Source organism: Protopterus annectens, chromosome 2.part0, assembly GCF_019279795.1.
Source record: "Protopterus annectens isolate FY-2018-M chromosome 2.part0, PAN1.0, whole genome shotgun sequence".
Taxonomy (NCBI): Eukaryota; Metazoa; Chordata; order Ceratodontiformes; family Protopteridae; genus Protopterus; species Protopterus annectens.
Genome location: NC_056728.1, coordinates 1,386,287,121 through 1,386,309,037, shown reverse-complemented (window position 1 = coordinate 1,386,309,037; position 21,917 = coordinate 1,386,287,121). Strand labels below are relative to the sequence as shown.

General features: G+C 38.4%; 1 protein-coding gene across 1 annotated transcript in view; it reads left to right on the top strand.

The window, feature by feature from the left end:
• ARSJ (arylsulfatase family member J) overlaps nucleotides 1-19,676 on the top strand; it is a 183,316-nt gene extending 163,640 nt beyond the window's left edge. The window contains exon 2 of the mRNA XM_044061610.1: nucleotides 17,753-19,676. Coding sequence (XP_043917545.1) covers nucleotides 17,753-19,091 — 1,339 coding nt within the window. The 3' untranslated portion in view covers nucleotides 19,092-19,676. The remainder of the gene's footprint in view (nucleotides 1-17,752) is intronic.
• Nucleotides 19,677-21,917: the final 2,241 nt, after the last annotated feature.

Genomic DNA, 21,917 nt, shown 5'->3' with positions numbered 1-21,917 from the left:
GCATTGGTGACTAGTCTCTTTGTGGAGGTAACTTCCCCTATTTTGATTATCTCTGTCTTTTGTGTGAGCCAGTTGGCAATCCAACAGGTGACATAGGGGTTTATATCCACTTTATTTAGCTTTTCTATTATGTCTGAGTGGGAATTGTATCAAAAGCTTTGGGCATGTCAAGGTATATGGTGTGTACCGTTTTGCCTTCATCAATTGCTTTGGTGACCTTTTCAAGAAAATCCACCAGCTTAAGTAAGCATCACCTGTTGATGAATCCAGTCTGAGAAGGATCCAGTGTTTGAGGTTCCCTTTGTCCTGATTGATTAATTTCATGATAATTTGTTCCATGACTTTGCATGAGGTTGGCCAGACTTATGGGTCTCTAATTGCCTGGGTCTGTGGAAGGTCCTGTGGAAGGGGAATGACTGTAGCTGTTCTCAATTCACTTGATACAAAACCTCTGTGGAGGCTGAGATAGAACAGTGTTGTTTGGGGTGTGGCTAAAATCATGCTTAATGCTATTTAAGATGCATCCAGGGATATTGTCAGGACCCATTGATGCAGTATTTTTATCTTTTGATAGCACTTTTAGGAATTAGACTTGTGTAATAGCTGGAGGTGAGCCAGTTTCAGGTATAACTTGAGGGACAGATAGAGGGGAGAGATGGGTAAAGTTAGAGCTAAATTTATTGGCCACTAGGTTTGCTATATCTTCAACCTCAGTGAAGATAACATCATTCACAATAAGCTCAGTGAATTGCTGCATTGTGCTTTTGAGATTACGAACATAAGTAAAAATGTCTTGTGATTGTCTTTGGCTTAGATAGGTTAGCTATTTTAGTCTTAAACTTAGCTTTAGTAGATTTTATTAATCTCCTGAGTTGTGGACTCTAACATTCTGAGAATTTCTCTTCTTACTTTTGCTCAAAACCCTATTATTATAAAGCTTGTTTATGTTATGGTTCCACCATGTGGAGTTTGCCCTGCACTTGCTCCTACAGGGTACAGCTGCATCTGTGCAGCTGTTTACATGTCGGTATAGTGTGGTGGTGTACATTTCTGCATTGTCAGTGGAGTTAACTGGGTTTGGTGGGGATTTGAAGCTTGTCAACGTATCACTTAGGAGTACATATTTTATCTTAAAGAAATTTCTAAAGGTACCTTGAGTGGAAGGGATCTCTGGTTTCAGTTTTATTTTGAAGGAGACTGCTTTATGGTCAGATCTAAGAAGTGATGAAGATAAGCAAGGGATGACGCAAGATGCTTCCATATTAGTAAGGACAAGATCCAAGATGTTATTGCTCCTAGTAAGTACTCTGACTAATTGTTCCAGGGCATTTGTATTGACAAAGTTCAGGAATCTCTGTGTTTGTGCACTAGTGGTGGGTGTAGGTCATCCAGTCTATAGTTGGATAGATTAGATCACCTAGTAGAATGGTATTGGGTTTAATACTGAGTGATTCTAATTCCTGTAGATAGATGTTGTGGCTTTCATTCATCATAGAGACTGGGAGCACACCATGGTTTTCACTTCCAAGTTTTTCAATAAAGTATTTTGTTATTTCAGATTTTTGGATAACATCCTAATTTTGTGGGACGATGATGTTTCTGTGTTTCAACAATTCCTTTTGGAGCTAAATGCTTCCACTAGCTTCTTTGAGTTTACATCCACAGTTGGAAGTGACTGAATCAACTTTCTTAGAAATTAAACTATACTTGTTTATTCAGCTATGTTCTTTCCAGTCTGTTCATTTCAGTTGTGGTCTGATGGAGGAGTCTGGTGTGTTTCTTTTGCCTTTGGAGTTTCACCTTACATTGGGCAACCTATGAGTGGTTACTAGTCTCATACCTGCCTTGAACAAATAGTTTGAGAGTTCCATCAAGTCTCTCTCTCTCTCTCTCTCTTCATATAATCCAGGGAGGCACACCTCAAGTTATTGACACTGGCATGAACTATGACAGAGTCATACTGGTACATGCTGTTCAAGGACTTGAGTGCATGCGTGATCTGATGTATCCTGGCACCAGACAAGCAACTAACCATCACTCATTCCTTGCCCAGCCTGGTAAGTGGCACATCTGTATGTCTTACAATGGAGTCACCTATAATAAGAATGGTTGGGTTGATACCTGCCTAAAGGGTCTTTGTTCTAAAATTAAAATTAAAATTTGTTAACATTTATTTTTAAATTAATTAAAAGTTGTCTTAATGTAAAGACAAGTCCTGAACTAGCCTGAACTACACATAGTACATAAGAACAAAAGTTACAATTAACTTTCTGTATAAAGTGTTGAGATTTAAAAAGACTTTGAGATGTTAAACATTATTTGGCTGTCTTTGAGTGAAAAGAAATTAAGAGGTAGTTGACAGAATTGCTTTTCTGCCTTTCAGCCTTTTAAACCATTTTTTCTACAAAACAACAATGCATTATTTTTTTCTGCATATGCTCCTCTAATTACTACCATTTGTATGCTGTGTTTATTTCACTGCAGCTGTGTTTCCCTTTACTTGACTGTGAAGCAAATGTAAAAAGTTGGCACAAAATCAGTTTCCTCCCTGACTCTTCATGTGATAATGAAAGCTGTCAGCTAACTGTCCTTTCTGACAATCAGAGGTTATCTGTAGACTGGATCCCATGGTGCTACCACTCATGTAGTGAAACTGATCAGTAATATGTCCTTTTTTGATCATACAAAAAAAGGGTCAGCAAGCATACTGTGTGTTTGCTTTCTTTCTCTAAAAATTGTTTTAAGTAGGATAAATAGAAAATGGTTCATATATACCCTGTCATCATATGATAAAAAAATCATTAAAGGAAGATAGTTGCCTTGAGAGGCCTAGTAAGGGTTTGCATTCTCAGAGTAGAAGAAACCATCCACATAGTGTTGATTTGAATGACAGTTGCTATGCAATGTTTTGCTGTTTCAGTATTATTTATTTATTTTATTTTATTTTATTTTATTTTGTTTTGAGTTTGTTAACCAGATAAGTGGGTTGGTTCAAAGACCACTTTCAGCCATGATGCAGGTCAGATATAAACTACAATTACAAAAATATTTAATGAAAGTTTGACAGGCTGGGACAAAATGGTATTGCAACCAATATGAACAAGTTTAAGGAATATGAAGTTAAAATTAAGTTATAAATACATTAAACCATAAATATTCACATAAATACACAGAGTAAATTTTAAGGCCATGGCAACAGCAAAGAGAGCTGTGCAGACATATGCATACTGATAAAATTATTTAAGAAAAGGAGGTAGGTTAGCAAGTAGAGAGTAGAATAAAAGTTAAATAATACAAAAAAGGTGTGAGGAGAAAGTAGAAAGTCATAAGCAATAGAAGATGCACAGGTGAAATGTATACGTGGAGGGGAAAAAGTGTAAGCAGTTAGGTAGACAGACGAAAGAAATCGAGTGTGTGGCCTTTTACAGATCATGTATTTAGGGAATCAGTAGAAGGGATAAGAGTGTTTAGGGTATGTTTCTGTAATAACTATCACTGTAAAGGAGTATCAGTTATGCTGAAGCAGTACTATTTGCTGTGATGTCTAAAGTACCCAGATATGACTGGGCAGTCTTTGGCAAGCAATGTGTATCTGTGAGTAATAACTGTAACCTTCCATAGAAGCATAACTACATTTTCTTGCAGAAATTCACCTTTGGTCCATCAAGCCTACCTAGCTGTTTTAACTAGCCACTAAACTGCTGCCCTCCCACTCATCCATGATCCCCACTCCCGAATACCCCTGTTCCACACTGTCATCTGCAGCCCTCCAGTGAATAAGCGTGGAGAACATATTCTAACATTGCACCCTCCCTACTTACAGTGCAATAATAGCTTCAGTATTCCATCCTAAATCCCTTCTCCTTCTTGTGGCAAATAACTCCTTCCTCTGGTCTGCTCCTTACCTCTTCACTCCAGTCAGCCATCTTTGATGTGCCATTCAAAGTTCACCATGTGTCTGTGTCTTTTTGTCTCATCCAGTGTGTACATGTAGAATGTAAACTCTCCACCCTTTTTTGCCTCCCTCACTTCCTTTAATAGTTTAGTAACTGCCTTTGGTACACCATTAATTATCCTGATATCTTTTCCTGATAAAAAGCTGTAGAAATGTATAGAATGACATGGATGTAACATTACCGGTGCTTTCTGTTACAGAAGGTCATTAGTAATGGTTAAAGGAAATTCACAAAAAATGTCAGCATCTCAAGGAACTTTCTTACCAAGACAGATGTTTCTGAACACATTTACTATGTCCTACATACTTATACTGCACAAGTTTTGTTTGGAATTCATTTACATATCTGCCTAGACAAGTAATATTAAGGTTACTCAAATGTTAAATAGGTCTTGTAAAAGAGTCAGTCACTGGACTTTGAAATCACCTACTGTTATCTGTCAGGAAATCTCCAAATTTTATAACATCTAATAATGAGACAGCTGATTTATGAGCAGGTTAGAAGAAGTTTATGACTAATGTAAATGAGTCTGTGTTCCTTAATGCCCAAATGGCCCAAATGGCAGCTACACTTGAACTTGTGGGATCTTAACTTATGAACTATTTATTCCCCATCTCTTCATTAAAGCTCTCTTAACACTGAGCTTTGTAGCCTCTTAACACTGAGCTTTGTAGTATTACCCATCATCAAATAAACTAAAATCAATTAAACGACAAATATCTTACAGATTGTTTTCCTTCTCTGACTGTCACTACCCTAAAATATATGCTATCCAAATTCCTTCCATGCAGGAGAGCTTTACTTCTCGGCTTTTTTGGATCTACTAACCTTCTGTTAAGCTTCTTCATTGCCTATCCATATTTGTTTTTCCCTCTCTAATTTCTGCTTTCCCTGATGTGATCATCAAACAGGCACATCTTTCTTCTCTAGGAAGAATTAACATGCATTTAGGTCTGGCTTCATGGCAGGCTAGTTGATGCAGTGATTTTGACATAGATAACCTGAGGTCAATTAGCCTCCCAAGTATTGTATTTAGCCAAAGAAGAGGGAAGGGAAGTAATTGACAGTACCAACCTGCCTTTGCTGGAGGGGGGGGGGGGGGATTAGTACATGGTGCACTGCATGAGTAACACTTGTTGGTCAGACCACAGGTCTATTCTCTATGCAGGGTAGTGGAATATGGGTTCATAAATCTGACAAGAAGACTGTTACCATCCAGCTAAATACAATGGGTGTCTAGAAGTATATAACAGGCATTACACTATACTGCTAGCTAGCAGAGGAGTCTACAGCATGTATTACTGCATATATGCACGCAGTCTCACACACACACACACACACACACACACACACACACACACACACACACACACACACACACACACACACAAACACTTGAACAGATATGGCTTAAATGATGCAAGCAACTCTTTGGAAAGGTGAGACAAAACTATATTACTGACAGAGAATCTGCAGTTTATGCATTCGGTAGGAGAATAGACAGCCTAGGTGAACTAGGTGTTTCTTCTTTACCTGCCAACAGATTATGTGATTTTTCTTTTTTTTCAAGAATTTTATTATGTATTGTTTTGAAAACAGTAAGTATAATGCCATGTTTTGGGATTTAGCTAATTCTGCTGCCTTGTGGAGCCAGCTGGTGGCACTGTATTTATTTGCCCTATTTTGGCATTACAATTTATTTACTTAGATCAGTTTGTTAACCAGGTAGATGGGCTGGTCCTAAGACACTTTTTAGCCACAAAATGGACCATGATGGCAGTGGCAAAGTATCAGTTACAACAAACAGAACAGTAATAACCACAATAATATAAAACAAATTGAACTAAGTTATACAACAGCTCACAGAACAAGTAGCTAAAAGCATCACTGAACATTATATAATCATCAACTTCTTTCAGCTGTTCCCGTTAGGGGTTGCCACAGCAGATCACCTGTTTCCATGTCTTCCTGTCCTCTGTATCTTGCTCTGTCACACCAACCATCTGCATGTCCCCTTTCACCACATCCATAAACCTTATCTTAGGCCTTCCTCTTTTCCTGTTACCTGGTAGCTTCATCCTTAGCATCTTTTTCCCAATATACTCAGCATCCCTCCTCAGCGCATGTCCAAACCAATGTAATCTTGCCTCTCTGGCTTTGTCTCAAAACCTTCCAACCTGGTCTGACCCTCTAATATACTTATTCCTAATCCTGTCCACCCTTGTCACACCCAGTGCAAATCTTAACATCTTTAACTCTGCCACATCCAGCTCTAACTTCTGCCTTTTTGTCAATGCCACTGAGTCCAACCCATATAACATAGCTGGTCTCACTACCCACTTGTAGACCTTCCCTTTCATTCTTACAGGTACTCGTCTGTCACAAATCACTCCTGACACTCTTCTCCACCCACTCCATCCTGCCTGCACTCTCTTCTTCACCTCTTTTCCACACTCATCGTTACTCTGAACTATTGACCCCAAGTATTTAAACTCATCCACCTTCGCCACCTCTACTCCTTGCATCCTCACCATTCTTCTATCCTCCCTCTCATTCACACACATATATTCTGTCTTAGTCCTGCTGACCTTCATTCCTCTTCTCTCTAGAGCATATCTCCATCTCTCCAAGGTCATCTCCACCTGTTTCCTACTCTCACTACAGATCACAACGTCATCTGCAAACATCATAGTCCACGGGGACACCTGTCTGATCTCATCTGTCAACCTGTCCATCACCATTGCAAATAAGAAAGGGCTCAGAGCTGTTCCTTGATGTAATCCACCTCCACCTTAAATGCATCGTCACTCCCACTGCAGACCTCACCGCTGTCACACTACCCTCGTACATATCCTGTACCAGTCTTACATACTTCTCTGACACTCCCGACTTCCTCATACAATACCACAACTCCTCTCTAGGCATCCTGTCATATGCTTTCTCTAAGTCTACAAAAACACAATGCAACTCTTTCTGACCTTCTCTGTACTTCTCCATCAACACTCTCAGAGCAAACCTTGCATCTGTAGTGCTCTTTCTTTCCCAGCATGAAACCATACTGCTGATCACTAATCATCACGTCCCTTCTTAACCTAGCTTCCACTACTCCTTCCCATAACTTCATGCTGTGACTGATCAATTTAATCCCTCTGTAGTTACTACAGCTCTGCACATCACCCTTATTCTTAAAAATTGGTACCAAAACACTTCTTCTCCATTCTTCAGGCATTCTGTCATTTTCCAAGATTTCCTTAAACAATCTGGTTAAAAACTCCACTGCCATTTCACCTAAACACCTCCATGCTTCCACAGGTATGTCATCTGGACCAACAGCCTTTCCATTATTCATCCTCTTCATAGCTATCCTTACTTCCTCCTTGCTAATCCATTGTACTTCATGATTCACTATCCCCACCTCATCTAACCTTCTCTCCCTCTCATTCTCTTCATTCATCAACCCCTCAAAGTACTCTTTCCATCTCCTCAACACACTCTCCTCGCTTGTGAGTATGTTTCCCTCATTATCATTTATCACCTTTACCTGCTGCACATCTTTCCTAGCTCAGTCCCTCTGTCTAGCCAATTGGTACAGGTCTTTTTCTCCCGCCTTAGTGTCCAACCTTTCATACAACTCTTCATATGCCTTATCTGTAGCCTTCGCCACCTCTCTCTTTGCCATACACCTCATCTCCTTATAATCCTGTCTACTTTCTTCATCTCTCTGTCAATCCCACTTCTTTGCCAACCTCTTTCTCTGTATACTCTCCTGTACTTCCTCATTCCACCACCATGTCTCCTTGCTGTCCTTCCTCTGTCCAGATGTCATACCAATAATCAAATTATCTAAAAGCATGAATAGGAAGTATTAGTTTAAATTGGTAGATTTTACAAACAAGAATTATATTTTGTGACAGCAGTAAAAGTTGTATGGATTCTCCGGTTCGATCCTTGGCTGGGGTGCCTTCTGTGCGGAGTCTGCATGTCCTCCCTGTGGTCGTGTGGGTTTCCTCTGGGTGCTTCGGTTTCCTCCCACATCCCAAAGTCATGCTGCAGGTGGATTGGACACTCTAAATTGGCCCTAGGTGTGCGTGCATGCATGTGTGTGCCTTCTGTGGAAGGTTGGGTGCTGACACTGTAAAACTCAACTGCCAATCATGAGCAGACAGGTGATCTGCTGTGGTGACCCCTAACTGGGAAAAGCCGAAAGAAGAAGAAGAAGTAAAAGTTGTATGGAGTTACAAAAAAAGATGTATGAAAACACAGGACTTATCATTGTTTGCATATGGGGACACACTCCACAGCAGGCTGTGCAAGAGTGTTTGCTGTAGGCTAATAGGGATCAGTGCACAGGCCCTGCATTTAAATTAATCACAAATTCACTTATTTATAAATAATGACATGGGCAGGATTCATACATGTGATATGTAATACGTGGTGCCTGCACACAAGGTGAGCCAAGGAATAAGCCTGCACATGACTCATACACAATACAGGACAGTCATGGTTTAGACAATAGTGAACACAAGCTCCTAGCTGTATCTCAGAGTATATGGAAATGAGTAGCACACTGAGAAAAGCAACAGCGAAGCAATTTATCAATGTCATCAATGAGCACCAAGTCTGTCAGTGGTTATGGTGCTGCAGTAGCAGTGGTAAAACAAGCAAAGGTCCCATGGTGTACACATTAGAGTAACTACCTGTATCAGAGTATGAGCACTGTAAGCATGTGGTATACTGTTCAAGACCTATATGGTGGCACAGCAGAGGACATATAAGCAGCAGTATATGCATGTGCACATTAAACGTAACTAGCTACAGGTACATACAGGCACATGTAAACATATACATGCATATACGCATGGACATACACATGTATATACACACACACACACACACACACACACACACACACACACACACACACACACACACACACAGATAGCTGGGTAGATGCAAATATAGATGTGGATATATGTTAAGCACAGCTGCACAGCACATATAAAAGTGCTGTATTCTGCTTCAGAATTTCACAGACCAAAGCTGTTCTGCTGTTGCTATCACAGCAGTGGACAGGCTGATGATGAGTTCAGCCAGCTGGGCTTGGCATCGTTGCAGTACAGTGATGTCACTGACTGACTTCAAGGGCCTGGCTAGATGCATTATCTGTGGTGGGAAACAGGAATGGGAAATAAGATGCATAAAGTCATTGCCACTATAAATTGTTTGCCATTTAACTGTATACTAGACAAGCACGTGTGGTACTCAGTGGCATACTGGCTGTGTCATAGATCTGACTACTACAGCCCTGGCAGCAGCACATACACATACTAGAACTCACACCCTGCACATGGCTGGTTTACACAACTGTCTTTGAGCAAGAGATATAGGAGTATCCACTGCAGAACCACCAGATACTTCTACCCAACAGACTTGAGACGTATAAACTGTGATACCAACCACTGATTATTTAGTCAGTAATCATTCACAATATGCAGCTCAGCTGCAAAGTGTTCAATAACTTTTTTTTTATTCTTTGATGTAGCATTATATTTTCTTATTCATGTGTGATTGCCTGCTGTTTGTCTGATGCAGATGAACAAAGGAGAACAGTTTTAACATGTGCAATCCTACACTGTCATGCCACTAGTACAGTATTCTTCTTATGACTGTCTGGGGGGCTTGTGTGTTTTGCTGTTATTATTGGTTTATTTATCCTTCTGCGGATCTTGTATTGAATATCGTTTTCAGGTTGAAATGTTATGCTGTTCTTGTTATCCTTCCTATGTACTCTCCTGGGGGGGCTTGTGTGTTTTGCTGTTATTATTGGTTTATTTATCCTTCTGCGGATCTTGTATTGAATATCGTTTTCAGATTGAAATGTTATGCTGTTCTTGCTATCCTTCCTATGTACTCTCCTGGGGGGCTTGTGTGTTTTTCTGTTATTATTGGTTTATTTATCCTTCTGCGGATCTTGTATTGAATATCGTTTTCAGATTGAAATGATATGCTGTTCTTGTTATCCTTCCTATGTACTCTCCTGGGGGGCTTGTGTGTTTTGCTGTTATTATTGGTTTATTTATCCTTCTGCCGATCTTGTATTGAATATCATTTTCAGATAGAAATGTTATGCTGTCCTTGTTATCCTTCCTATGTACTCTCCTGGGGGGCTTGTGTGTTTTGCTGTTATTATTGGTTTATTTATCCTTCTGCGGATCTTGTATTGAATATCATTTTCAGATTGAAATGTTATGCTGTTCTTGTTATCCTTCCATGTACTCTCCTGGGGGGGCTTGTGTGTTTTGCTGTTATTATTGGTTTATTTATCCTTCTGCGGATCTTGTATTGAATATCGTTTTCAGATTGAAATGTTATGCTGTTCTTGTTATCCTTCCTATGTACTCTCCTGGGGGGCTTGTGTGTTTTTCTGTTATTATTGGTTTATTTATCCTTCTGCGGATCTTGTATTGAATATCATTTTCAGATTGAAATGCTATGCTGTTCTAGATATCCTTCCTATGTACTCTCCTGGGGGGCTTGTGTGTTTTTGCTGTTATTATTGGTTTATTTATCCTTCTGCGGATCTTGTATTGAATATCGTTTTCAGATTGAAATGTTATGCTGTTCTTGTTATCCTTCCTATGTACTCTCCTGGGGGGCTTGTGTGTTTTTCTGTTATTATTGGTTTATTTATCCTTCTGCGGATCTTGTATTGAATATCATTTTCAGATTGAAATGTTATGCTGTTCTTGTTATCCTTCCTATGTACTCTCCTGGAGGGCTTGTGTGTTTTGCTGTTATTATTGGTTTATTTATCCTTCTGCGGATCTTGTATTGAATATCATTTTCAGATTGAAATGTTATGCTGTTCTTGTTATCCTTCCTATGTACTCTCCTGGGGGGCTTGTGTGTTTTGCTGTTATTATTGGTTTATTTATCCTTCTGGATCTTGTATTGAATATCGTTTCAGATTGAAATGTTATGCTGTTCTTGTTATCCTTCCTATGTACTCTCCTGGGGGGCTTGTGTGTTTTGCTGTTATTATTGGTTTATTTATCCTTCTGCAGATCTTGTATTGAATATCGTTTTCAGATTGAAATGTTATGCTGTTCTTGTTATCCTTCCTATGTACTCTCCTGGGGGGGGGGGCTTGTGTGTTTTGCTGTTATTATTGGTTTATTTATCCTTCTGTGGATCTTGTATTGAATATCGTTTTCAGATTGAAATGTTATGCTGTTCTTGTTATCCTTCCTATGTACTCTCCTGGGGGGCTTGTGTGTTTTTCTGTTATTATTGGTTTATTTATCCTTCTGCAGATCTTGTATTGAATATCGTTTTCAGATTGAAATGTTATGCTGTTTTTGTTATCCTTCCTATGTACTCTCCTGGGGGGCTTGTGTGTTTTGCTGTTATTATTGGTTTATTTATCCTTCTGCGGATCTTGTATTGAATATCATTTTCAGATTGAAATGTTATGCTGTTCTTGTTATCCTTCCATGTACTCTCCTGGGGGGGCTTGTGTGTTTTGCTGTTATTATTGGTTTATTTATCCTTCTGCGGATCTTGTATTGAATATCATTTTCAGATTGAAATGTTATGCTGTTCTTGTTATCCTTCCTATGTACTCTCCTGGGGGGCTTGTTTTTTTTTCTGTTATTATTGGTTTATTTATCCTTCTGCGGATCTTGTATTGAATATCATTTTCAGATTGAAATGCTATGCTGTTCTAGATATCCTTCCTATGTACTCTCCTGGGCTGCTTGTGTGGTTTTGCTGTTATTATTGGTTTATTTATCCTTCTGCGGATCTTGTATTGAATATCGTTTTCAGATTGAAATGTTATGCTGTTCTTGTTATCCTTCCTATGTACTCTCCTGGGGGGCTTGTGTGTTTTTCTGTTATTATTGGTTTATTTATTCTTCTGCGGATCTTGTATTGAATATCGTTTTCAGATTGAAATGTTATGCTGTTCTTGTTATCCTTCCTATGTACTCTCCTGGGGGGCTTGTGTGTTTTGCTGTTATTATTGGTTTATTTATCCTTCTGCGGATCTTGTATTGAATATCATTTTCAGATTGAAATGTTATGCTGTTCTTGTTATCCTTCCTATGTACTCTCCTGGGGGGCTTGTGTGTTTTGCTGTTATTATTGGTTTATTTATCCTTCTGCGGATCTTGTATTGAATATCGTTTTCAGATTGAAATGTTATGCTGTTCTTGTTATCCTTCCTATGTACTCTCCTGGGGGGCTTGTGTGTTTTGCTGTTATTATTGGTTTATTTATCCTTCTGCGGATCTTGTATTGAATATCGTTTTCAGATTGAAATGTTATGCTGTTCTTGTTATCCTTCCTATGTACTCTCCTGGGGGGGCTTGTGTGTTTTGCTGTTATTATTGGTTTATTTATCCTTCTGCGGATCTTGTATTGAATATCGTTTTCAGATTGAAATGTTATGCTGTTCTTGTTATCCTTCCTATGTACTCTCCTGGGGGGCTTGTGTGTTTTTCTGTTATTATTGGTTTATTTATCCTTCTGCAGAACTTGTATTGAATATCGTTTTCAGATTGAAATGTTATGCTGTTTTTGTTATCCTTCCTATGTACTCTCCTGGGGGGCTTGTGTGTTTTTGCTGTTATTATTGGTTTATTTATCCTTCTGCAGATCTTGTATTGAATATCGTTTTCAGATTGAAATGCTATGCTGTTCTTGTTATCCTTCCTATGTACTCTCCTGGGGGGCTTGTGTGTTTTGCTGTTATTATTGGTTTATTTATCCTTCTGCGGATCTTGTATTGAATATCGTTTTCAGATTGAAATGTTATGCTCTTCTTGTTATCCTTCCTATGTACTCTCTGGTGAGTTGATACTCAGAATTTCAACACACACACACACACACACACACACACACACACACACGCACTCATGTGTGTGTGTGTGTGTGTGTGTGTGTGTGTGTGTGTGTGTGTGTGTGTGTGTGTGTGTGTGCATGGATTACAATTATGTTCCAAAATCTGGCAAAGAGATAACCTTGTTTGGCAACTTTCTGACTTGTTGCTTAACACTGTTTGTTAAGCTTTTAGCACTCCTGTGGTTTGATCTCATGGCAGAGAATAAATAGTCACCACATAACAACCCTGGAAGCTTAAACAGCTTTAAAAACTATAATACACATCACAGTACCACATGTGTATGTTTGCATGTGGTAAAGTGAAGAGTATTACAGCTTCTAAAGCTGTCAAACGATCAAAGATACACAATGCTCACAGTGGTCCAGTGATGCAAGGTTTGATTCCCTCAGCTTCCATTGTCTAACTGTGTGACTTTGAACAAGTCACTTAACCAGTCACTGTTCCTGGGCTGAGTCTGAAAAAGGTCCCTGGAGATAAGTGCTCTACTCTGGAAAACAAACACAAATAAATAAATAAAATACAATTCAGATCTGTGGCATAGAGTGATAAAACCCTGATCAATTAACAATTTACCAGATTTCAAATAATGGTTCAGGTGCCTGTAGTAGCCAGAGGGAGAAGATGAGAGTGAATGGCCTCTCCCAGCTCACCCATCCTAGGGAAAGGGAGGCATCTCTAGCTTGCCACATGAGTGGTACCTGGTAGGAAAACTGGGTGTTTACCCATTGGAGCTTGAGTCTGTCAAGCTCATACTGCCATGTGCAAGTTGCAAAGTAAGTCAAAGGGAATTGCAATGTGGAGGCATGCTTTCCCTTTGAGGTCAATTGTAGCAGAGCTCAGAAGAGACATTGCATGGGAAGGGGAGATCTATGTTAGGTAGAGGATATGTCACCCAGCAGGAACTGAAAGCAAAGAAGCTGGTCCACTCCCTACCACTGTGTACCTCCCATTCACCTCTTTGAGTGGATGAGCATATGTTCTGGCAGGAACAAATGGGCTGTAAGGCTCTTGTCTTGCCAGGATTCAGCAGCTTCTGCAGTAGCGCAACAAATCAGCTGATTGGATTCACATACAGGAGATATTGGGCTTGGTCCTACAAGGAGGGGGATGGCAAAAAAAAAAAAAGATACACAATATGATTCACCTCTATCCACTGTCTGTCAGATAGCTCTAAGTGTATTACACCTTTCAAAGCAACAAAATACTCTGTTCTCCTGCAGCCTCTTTTGTTCCTCTATCTTTGTTTCTTTTACCTTTTTTCCTCTGTTTATAACAGGAATCATTGCAGCAGGTAAATCTCTATGTACTTCAAGTTATGATTTTGTTTACTGTGGCCATCACAGAGGATCAGCTGTGTAACTGTATACAGGGCAATGAGGTGCAAATGTATGCAACCACTGTACCTTGCAGTGCACAGGGAGGTATATTTAGTGCATGTGCATGTGTTCTTGTATGCAATTGGTGTATCTCTCGCTTTCTCTTACAATGACACACAAACAAACACACACACACACACACACACAATCACTCAGACACAAATTGTTCAATTTCTGTGTGTGTGTGTGTGTGTGTGTGTGTGTGTGTGTGTGTGTGTGTGTGTGTGTGTGTGTGTCCAACTATCACACATCATGTATGTCCCAGGTTGCCATGCTGCCAGCCATAAGGTGAATAGCAGAGCAGCCTGTATATGCTGCTGCAGTCTATAATGGCACAGCTACACTTCTTTGAAACATGCATCATCATTCTTTACACTGACTTGAACAATTGTGGCTTACTTTACTGCAGTGTGTTGGCTTATGTAGTGCACTTTTTCTTCCTCTGTAGTGAAACTATGGACTTTATACACACACACACACACACACACACACATATATATATATATATATATATATATATATATATATACTGACCCTTCTCAGTTTTTCATGCATCATGATGCACATTGCTCATTTGTTATTTACTAAAATGCTCTAGAGTGCCAAGAGAAGACAATTTTCACTCTTTCTTGTGGTGTTTTAAAGGACATGGATGTAGCATTTTGTATTGTCTGCAAATATTGTGGCCATTACCATGTTTGATTCAGTTGCATATTCAGTTTTAAGTCCATATTTTGCCTGGGCGTCATACATTGCATCACACATTTTGGAGGAGAAAGGTTTTGAGGTATTATGCACCCTTATTCAATTTTGCAGAAAATCTGAGTACTTCAGCAGTACAGGTTTCACAGGCTGTGCAGTCTTCTTTTAACACTACCACCAAGGAACGCCAAAAACCACAATCACAATGATGAAGTCGCTTAACCTGACGAAAACGCTGTTTGTTTTTTGATATTTTTGGAAAAAGGCGTTCATGGTGGTTTTTATTCACTTGTTGGATTGAATAAACTAAGTTAATTCACGGAGCTGTGTCCTGGTATCTCGCTTACTGGACTTCTTTTAACACTGCTTTCCCCTTTGCAGTGGTGGCAGAACAACTAGACTGTCATACTGTATACCTTGCCTTGACAAAACCTTCCTATCAACAAGCCATGTGAACTGATAGCACTCAGTGTGCTGACAAATGATGCACTCTAACTCACTGTGGCAAACAAGTTTTCTGTGACACACTGAGCAGGTGGGTACATTTATTTATTTATTTATTTATCTGCAGTTTGTTTACCAGAGTGGTCCATTGGGCCTTGAGGAGCCCGTTTTCAATGGAGTCCTGGGGAGAAAAGCTCCAAAGATACAACTAGTTATAATAACAGTATTACAAAAAATACAACTAGTTATAATAACAGTATTACAAAAAATATTAAAAATAATTCTAAGTTACACAGAGTACTAAGAAGACATAACTGTGAATCTACTAGATACTGATGCAGAGGTTAAGAGAATTTAGAAAATAAAATGTCAGAGTAGATAAAGTATCAGAGTTATAACAATGATCAATAACAGGGTAGATGCAGTATCCCAATGTTAAATGTCAGAGTAGAAAAGTATCACAATTTTAGCAATAGTCAAATGTCAGGGTAGAAAAAGGTACATGAATCTCTCTCTCTGTCTCTGTCTCTCTCTCTCTCTCTCTCTCTAAAATGTGTACCTGTCAGTATTTCAGATTACTTCTGGTACATAGGGCACATGGTTGTCTATGAATCCATCTAATGGATGCAAGTCCATGCAAGTAGCAAAAACTAGTTAGTCATTTAATGTTATTTTACTGTTATACAGCATACAGTACACTCAAATATTAAGAACTACTTTGAAAAATAAAACTACTGAAAATCAGACAAAATTAAACCAAATGTTAGTACAAAAATGAACATATTATAAAACAGTAAATACATTTGCTAATTAATTTGCACATTAAATTCAGCAGTCTTTTGCCCCTTGAAGATGACCTCACAAATCTCAGTACAGATGCCCTCCGCAGCACCTGTGTTAAGACTCATACAGTTATCTTGGTTGTACTGCTTCCTGTGGAAGAAAATAGGGGTATTTAATGTAGTTTATTAAAGAAGGCATTTTTGTGCTGCACCCGAGCCTCTTTAAGAACATAATGCAGTAGGAATAAGAAGTCCATCCTCTGCTGTCTGTTAGCACGTAGCACTGACTCTAGCCCAAACATTACTCTTTTTCATGCTCTTCTCATTAATTGTTGAAGAGAAGTAAGACATCTGTGTGAACCAGACAGCTCCGAGACAGTGTTGTGGTCATTAGAACATGACACAGCTGCAGGTGTAATGGGTTTGTAATTCATAGTCACGTCCTAAAGTCTTCAGAATTTCAATACTGTAAAATATAAAGGCTACATCTTTCATATAGTGCTGATTTTCGGTAGTGGTGTGTATGGCATTATATTAGCAAGAATGTTGTATGTTGTGAATGATGTTATGTCAAGCGTCTAAGACATAAGATACTTGTCAGCACACACTTAGACCTTGCGACTTTCACTTCGATATCTCGGTTGGGTAACTTTTTTCTCAAGCCACTGGCAATGCAGCAACCCAGACCTTAAGAACTACCTGTATATTTATGCAACACATCAGTAGCATCTGGTTTTATTTGTTTACTCAGGTATTGGGTGCATGAATTGACCTGCTAACTCTTTTTTATCTAACAAGTAACAGTGCACAGGGTATAACATTGCTGTTAGGTGCATATGCAGTAATGTAGTTTAATAATATGCAGTTGTATTGTGCAGATTACACAATGAATATCATACACCTGATAAACACATTTGAATATATTGATAGTATTTTCACAAATTAGCCATACTCTGTGCCCAGGTACTACAAAAGACCTTAACCCAGTAAACCTGATAACCTGATACATCCAACTATGTTAACCATAGCAGCATTTAAATAAACCTTTCAAGATTTAATCACAAGTTTATGGAGTAAGGCCTCTAGAGATTTGCGCATCTTTTTGTGCATGGTAATTGTGTAGTTCAGCAACCCAAGAGCTGATACTACTATAATACACTTTCTTTTTACAATCAGTATGACTTCAACTGATTCATTTACATTTTTTTAGAAATGTGGCTGCTTAGAATTAGGCTTAGCTATTTGATTACCTTAGCTTTATTTGCCACATTCCCAGAGACACTTTGCATATTATGATTGCAGATGTTTGGTAACTATTTCTGCTATGTTTTCACTCTGACATGACTTGGAATATGGTTCATTTCTAGCTGAGCTTCTGGTTTTCAATGTGCAAATAACATTCCAGCTGGTTTCTAGTGAGATACTCATTCATGCTGGCAGAGCCCTTCCCCTCCCTCAACCAAGCTTTCAAGCTTTTTTCTTGCATGGATGACCTAAAACAGTTGTTTATAAGGGAAGATACTTACTTTGTTGTTCTGGGCCCAAGTGTGCAAACTACTAATTTGATTTTTTTTGTTTCACTTTTAGGTATCAGATACACACTGGCCTACAACATTCCATCATAAGACCTACACAAGCTAATTGTTTACCTCTCAATAACATGACTCTACCTCAGAAACTTAAGAATTCTGGTTACTCCACTCACATGATTGGAAAGTGGCACTTGGGATTCTACAGAAAAGAATGTATGCCCACTCAGAGAGGATTTGACACCTTCTTTGGGTATTTACTTGGCAGTGGAGATTATTATAGTCACTATAAATGTGACAGTCCTAGGATGTGTGGCTATGACTTTTATGAAAATGACAAAGCAGCATGGGAATATGATAAAAAGATGTATTCTACTTACATGTACACACAAAAAGTTGAGCAGATTTTAATATCACATAACCCAAAGAAGCCTTTATTTCTCTACCTTGCTTTCCAAGCTGTACACACACCCCTCCAGGTACCAATGCATTATGTAGAACGTTACCGCTCAATAACTAACATACATAGACGGCGATATGCTGCTATGGTGACATGTTTAGATGAGGCAATAAATAATGTGACACGTGCCTTAAAGAAATATGGTTATTATAACAACAGCATATTAATTTATTCCTCCGATAATGGAGGCCAACCAAAGGCAGGTGGAAGCAACTGGCCTCTGCGTGGGACCAAAGGATCATATTGGGAAGGAGGTATTCGTGCTGTTGGATTTGTCCACAGCCCTCTTCTCAAAAAGAGGGGATCAGTATGCAGAAAATTGTTACATATCACTGATTGGTATCCCACCTTGGTTACCTTGGCAGATGGACAGCTTGATGAGGAATTTCATTTGGATGGATTTGATGTTTGGGAAACTATCAGTGAAGGCAGACATTCTCCTAGGAAAGATATTCTACACAATATTGATCCATTGTACACTAAGGCTAGAAATGGATCCTGGGAAGCAGGCTTCATGATATGGAACACAGCAATCCAGGCTGCAATTAGAGTTGGGCCCTGGAAATTACTGACAGGAAATCCTGGATATAGTGATTGGGTTCCTCCTCAAGCTTTTACCAGTGTTGCTCTCAGTCGGTGGCACAGCGAGAGGGTCTCTTTGGACATTGGTCAGTCTGTTTGGCTTTTCAACATAACTGCAGACCCCTATGAGCGCATAGATCTTTCAAGCAAGTACCCAAAAGTAGTGAAGCAGCTGTTGAAGAAACTTGCACAGTATAATAAGACAGCTGTTCCTGTACGATATCCTCCTAGGGATCCAAGAAGTAATCCACGACTCAATGGCGGTGTTTGGGGACCATGGTATAAGGATAACCGGAGGCAAAGCAAGCCAGGAGCAAAACACTTTGTGAAGACATATATAAAGAAGAAACAATGACATAACTGGAGAACTGCATGAAAACAGTGTTCATTATTTATACTTATTTATTAACACTGCCACAATGTTCAGAAGCAAAAAAATAAATAAATTCCTGTGTTGTCCAAAGTAATGTTGATGACCCCCAAATGCCATTTGTTACTAGCTGACTTATCTGTTCATAAGCACCTTAAATTATATTTTGCACAATTGACTTTTTATGACATTATTTTAACTCTGTTTTTCGACATCAATAGAATCAGTGTGCATTCCATTATTTGGTGCTATAGAAGGATTTACTTTTCACAAGTTTGTTGTCTTGACCACTGTAAATTCATAGGAGGAAAAAACTGGTGGAGTTAATCCATTCCATTTGCTGACAAAGATTAATTATTTTAAACCGTAGCACAACTAGGTAGTAGCATTTCATTTTAGTAATAGCTTTGTGGAGGTGGATGTATGAACAATGTCTGATAAAATTAAGTCCCCTTAACTTATAGTGAAATGCACATTTCAGTCCCAGCTGAACAGCTGATTCCTTTTCTGCCATGACATCACAGATTGAAACTGAAAGCTAGTAATAGCGTAAGATTTTAAAATGCCTGATAAGGGGAATGATTTCATGTAGTAAAATATGACTTTCTAAGTAGGACTTAAATAGTTGTATCTGTTTAGTGTGTGAATGCTGTATATATATATATATATATATATATATATATATATATATATATATATATATATATATACATGCACACACACACACGCACACACACACGTGTATATATATATATATATATATATATATATATATATATGTGTGTGTGTGTGTGTGTGTGTGTGTCTGTACATATTAGTGTGTGTGTGTGTGTGTGTGTGTATGTGTGTGTGTGTGTGAATTTTTATGGTTATGTGGCAAGTGATGGAAAAATCTATTAAGTCAAATCTCACATGAAAAGCAAATACAAAAAAAAAAATGTTTTCGCTGGGGGAGGAATCCTCCCTGCACCCCACACTACTGCATCTCTATGTATACTACCTCCATTTTCTCACAGCAGTGAAAAAAGGAGAAACTTCCAAAGGCTAACTCTTACATCATCTCATTCAAACACTTAGCAAATAACTGATGTTCCTACTTGTCAACCAAAACTCTCCAATGATTTTGTAGTCATCCAAGAAGTACATTGACCAGAAAGGCCATATGCAGAGATGTAGCTGGTTCAGCCAGTGCCTTGTGTACCCCTACCCATTCAACTCTTCAAGTGAGGAGCAAAAAATAAATAAAAAAAACATTAATATTGTATACGAACTACATACAAAACCATAAAGTACCCTATCCATACTCTACTTCCCCACTTTCAAGTCAAGAGCAAGAGCAAAAACAAGCCTGCTCCTTCCATAGGCACACCAATCAGATTGCCAAATACACACCTGTTCCTGCTGCAGAAGCCAATCGGGTCCCATTTTTGCACCCTACCTTTGGCCCTCCTTCCTCACATTTTAGTTAATTAAAAAAATATTTCTTTTAAATTGTAGTAACCTGCTTGCTACAAATGTAGCAAGCAGTTGCAACAGTTTAAACCTGCATAAAGCACTACAGTGCTCAGCTTTCAGTTTACTTTTTTTTTTACTTTTAAACTTTAGCAAACTGCTTGCTACAATTTAGTGACTAGTTGATACAGTTTGTGCTCTGTACGGATCACTACAGTACTCAGTTTTGACAACAAATGCAATTACACATTAAAGGGTGATCAGGATCGTCTGAATGTGCTGCTAATACTTTGCACACAGAGTACTTGTTCTCTTGCTCCACCCTATCTACTCTTCTGGCCATATGTCTACAGCTATATCTATATCTGTCTATCTATATATGCACAAATATAAGTATGTGTATATATATATATATATATATATATATATATATATATATATATATATATATATATATATATATAACACACACAAGTCATTACCAAGGTGAATGGATCAAAAACTTACTCCAAACAAAAAAGAAAGAGTCAACACTGGCTTTACTTAAAGCTTTTAAAGCTTCATACTTTTATAAACACCAAAAAAAATCATATGGTTTAAACATTGGTATTCCTTCCATCATGTTATAATAAATTACAAGCAAAAATAAAATTAAATATACAATTGAAATGCTTTACATGACAAAACAATATTATTGCTGTACCAAAGTGTGTGAATATTTACTACTTCACAGATGTTCATTTAAACCAGGAAGGAACAGTGGATTCAGTATTAATAATCCAAAACCATTCCTTAGAATTTATGTTGTCTATAGCATGTGCACTTACTCTCTCCTTTAACATCCTAATGGCTTGTCCAACATAAAAATGTTTGTAATATGAAAACAACTGACCATGATTCTTGTAATTTCTATTATTAAACCTGCAGACTGGTGGCAGACCTATACTAAGAACTGGAGTCCGGAATAACATAGGCCAAAGTATGCTGATCACTTTCTTGTCAAAAAGTCTCAATATTGAGGGGTATAAATCAGTACCTTTAGATTTGGAACATAGGTTGACCTACAGAATATATGATTTAGGCCAAATAAGGCAAATACAAGAGCATTTAAGTAGCATAGCAAGAAATAAGTTATTACAATAGAAGGATAAAGGGCATATAAAGAGTTGTAATACATTTCCATTCACATCTACTTATGGTAATAAGAAATGTGATAAAAAATTGCCCTATGTTATTAGGGGTTCCAGTTTTTCATGCATGTATATCTCTAATGTGCACATCTGGTTATAGAAAGGGTAGGAAGCTTGGTTAGATTTTTCACATTACAAACATTTCAGAGTAGTTTCGGAACATGTACCA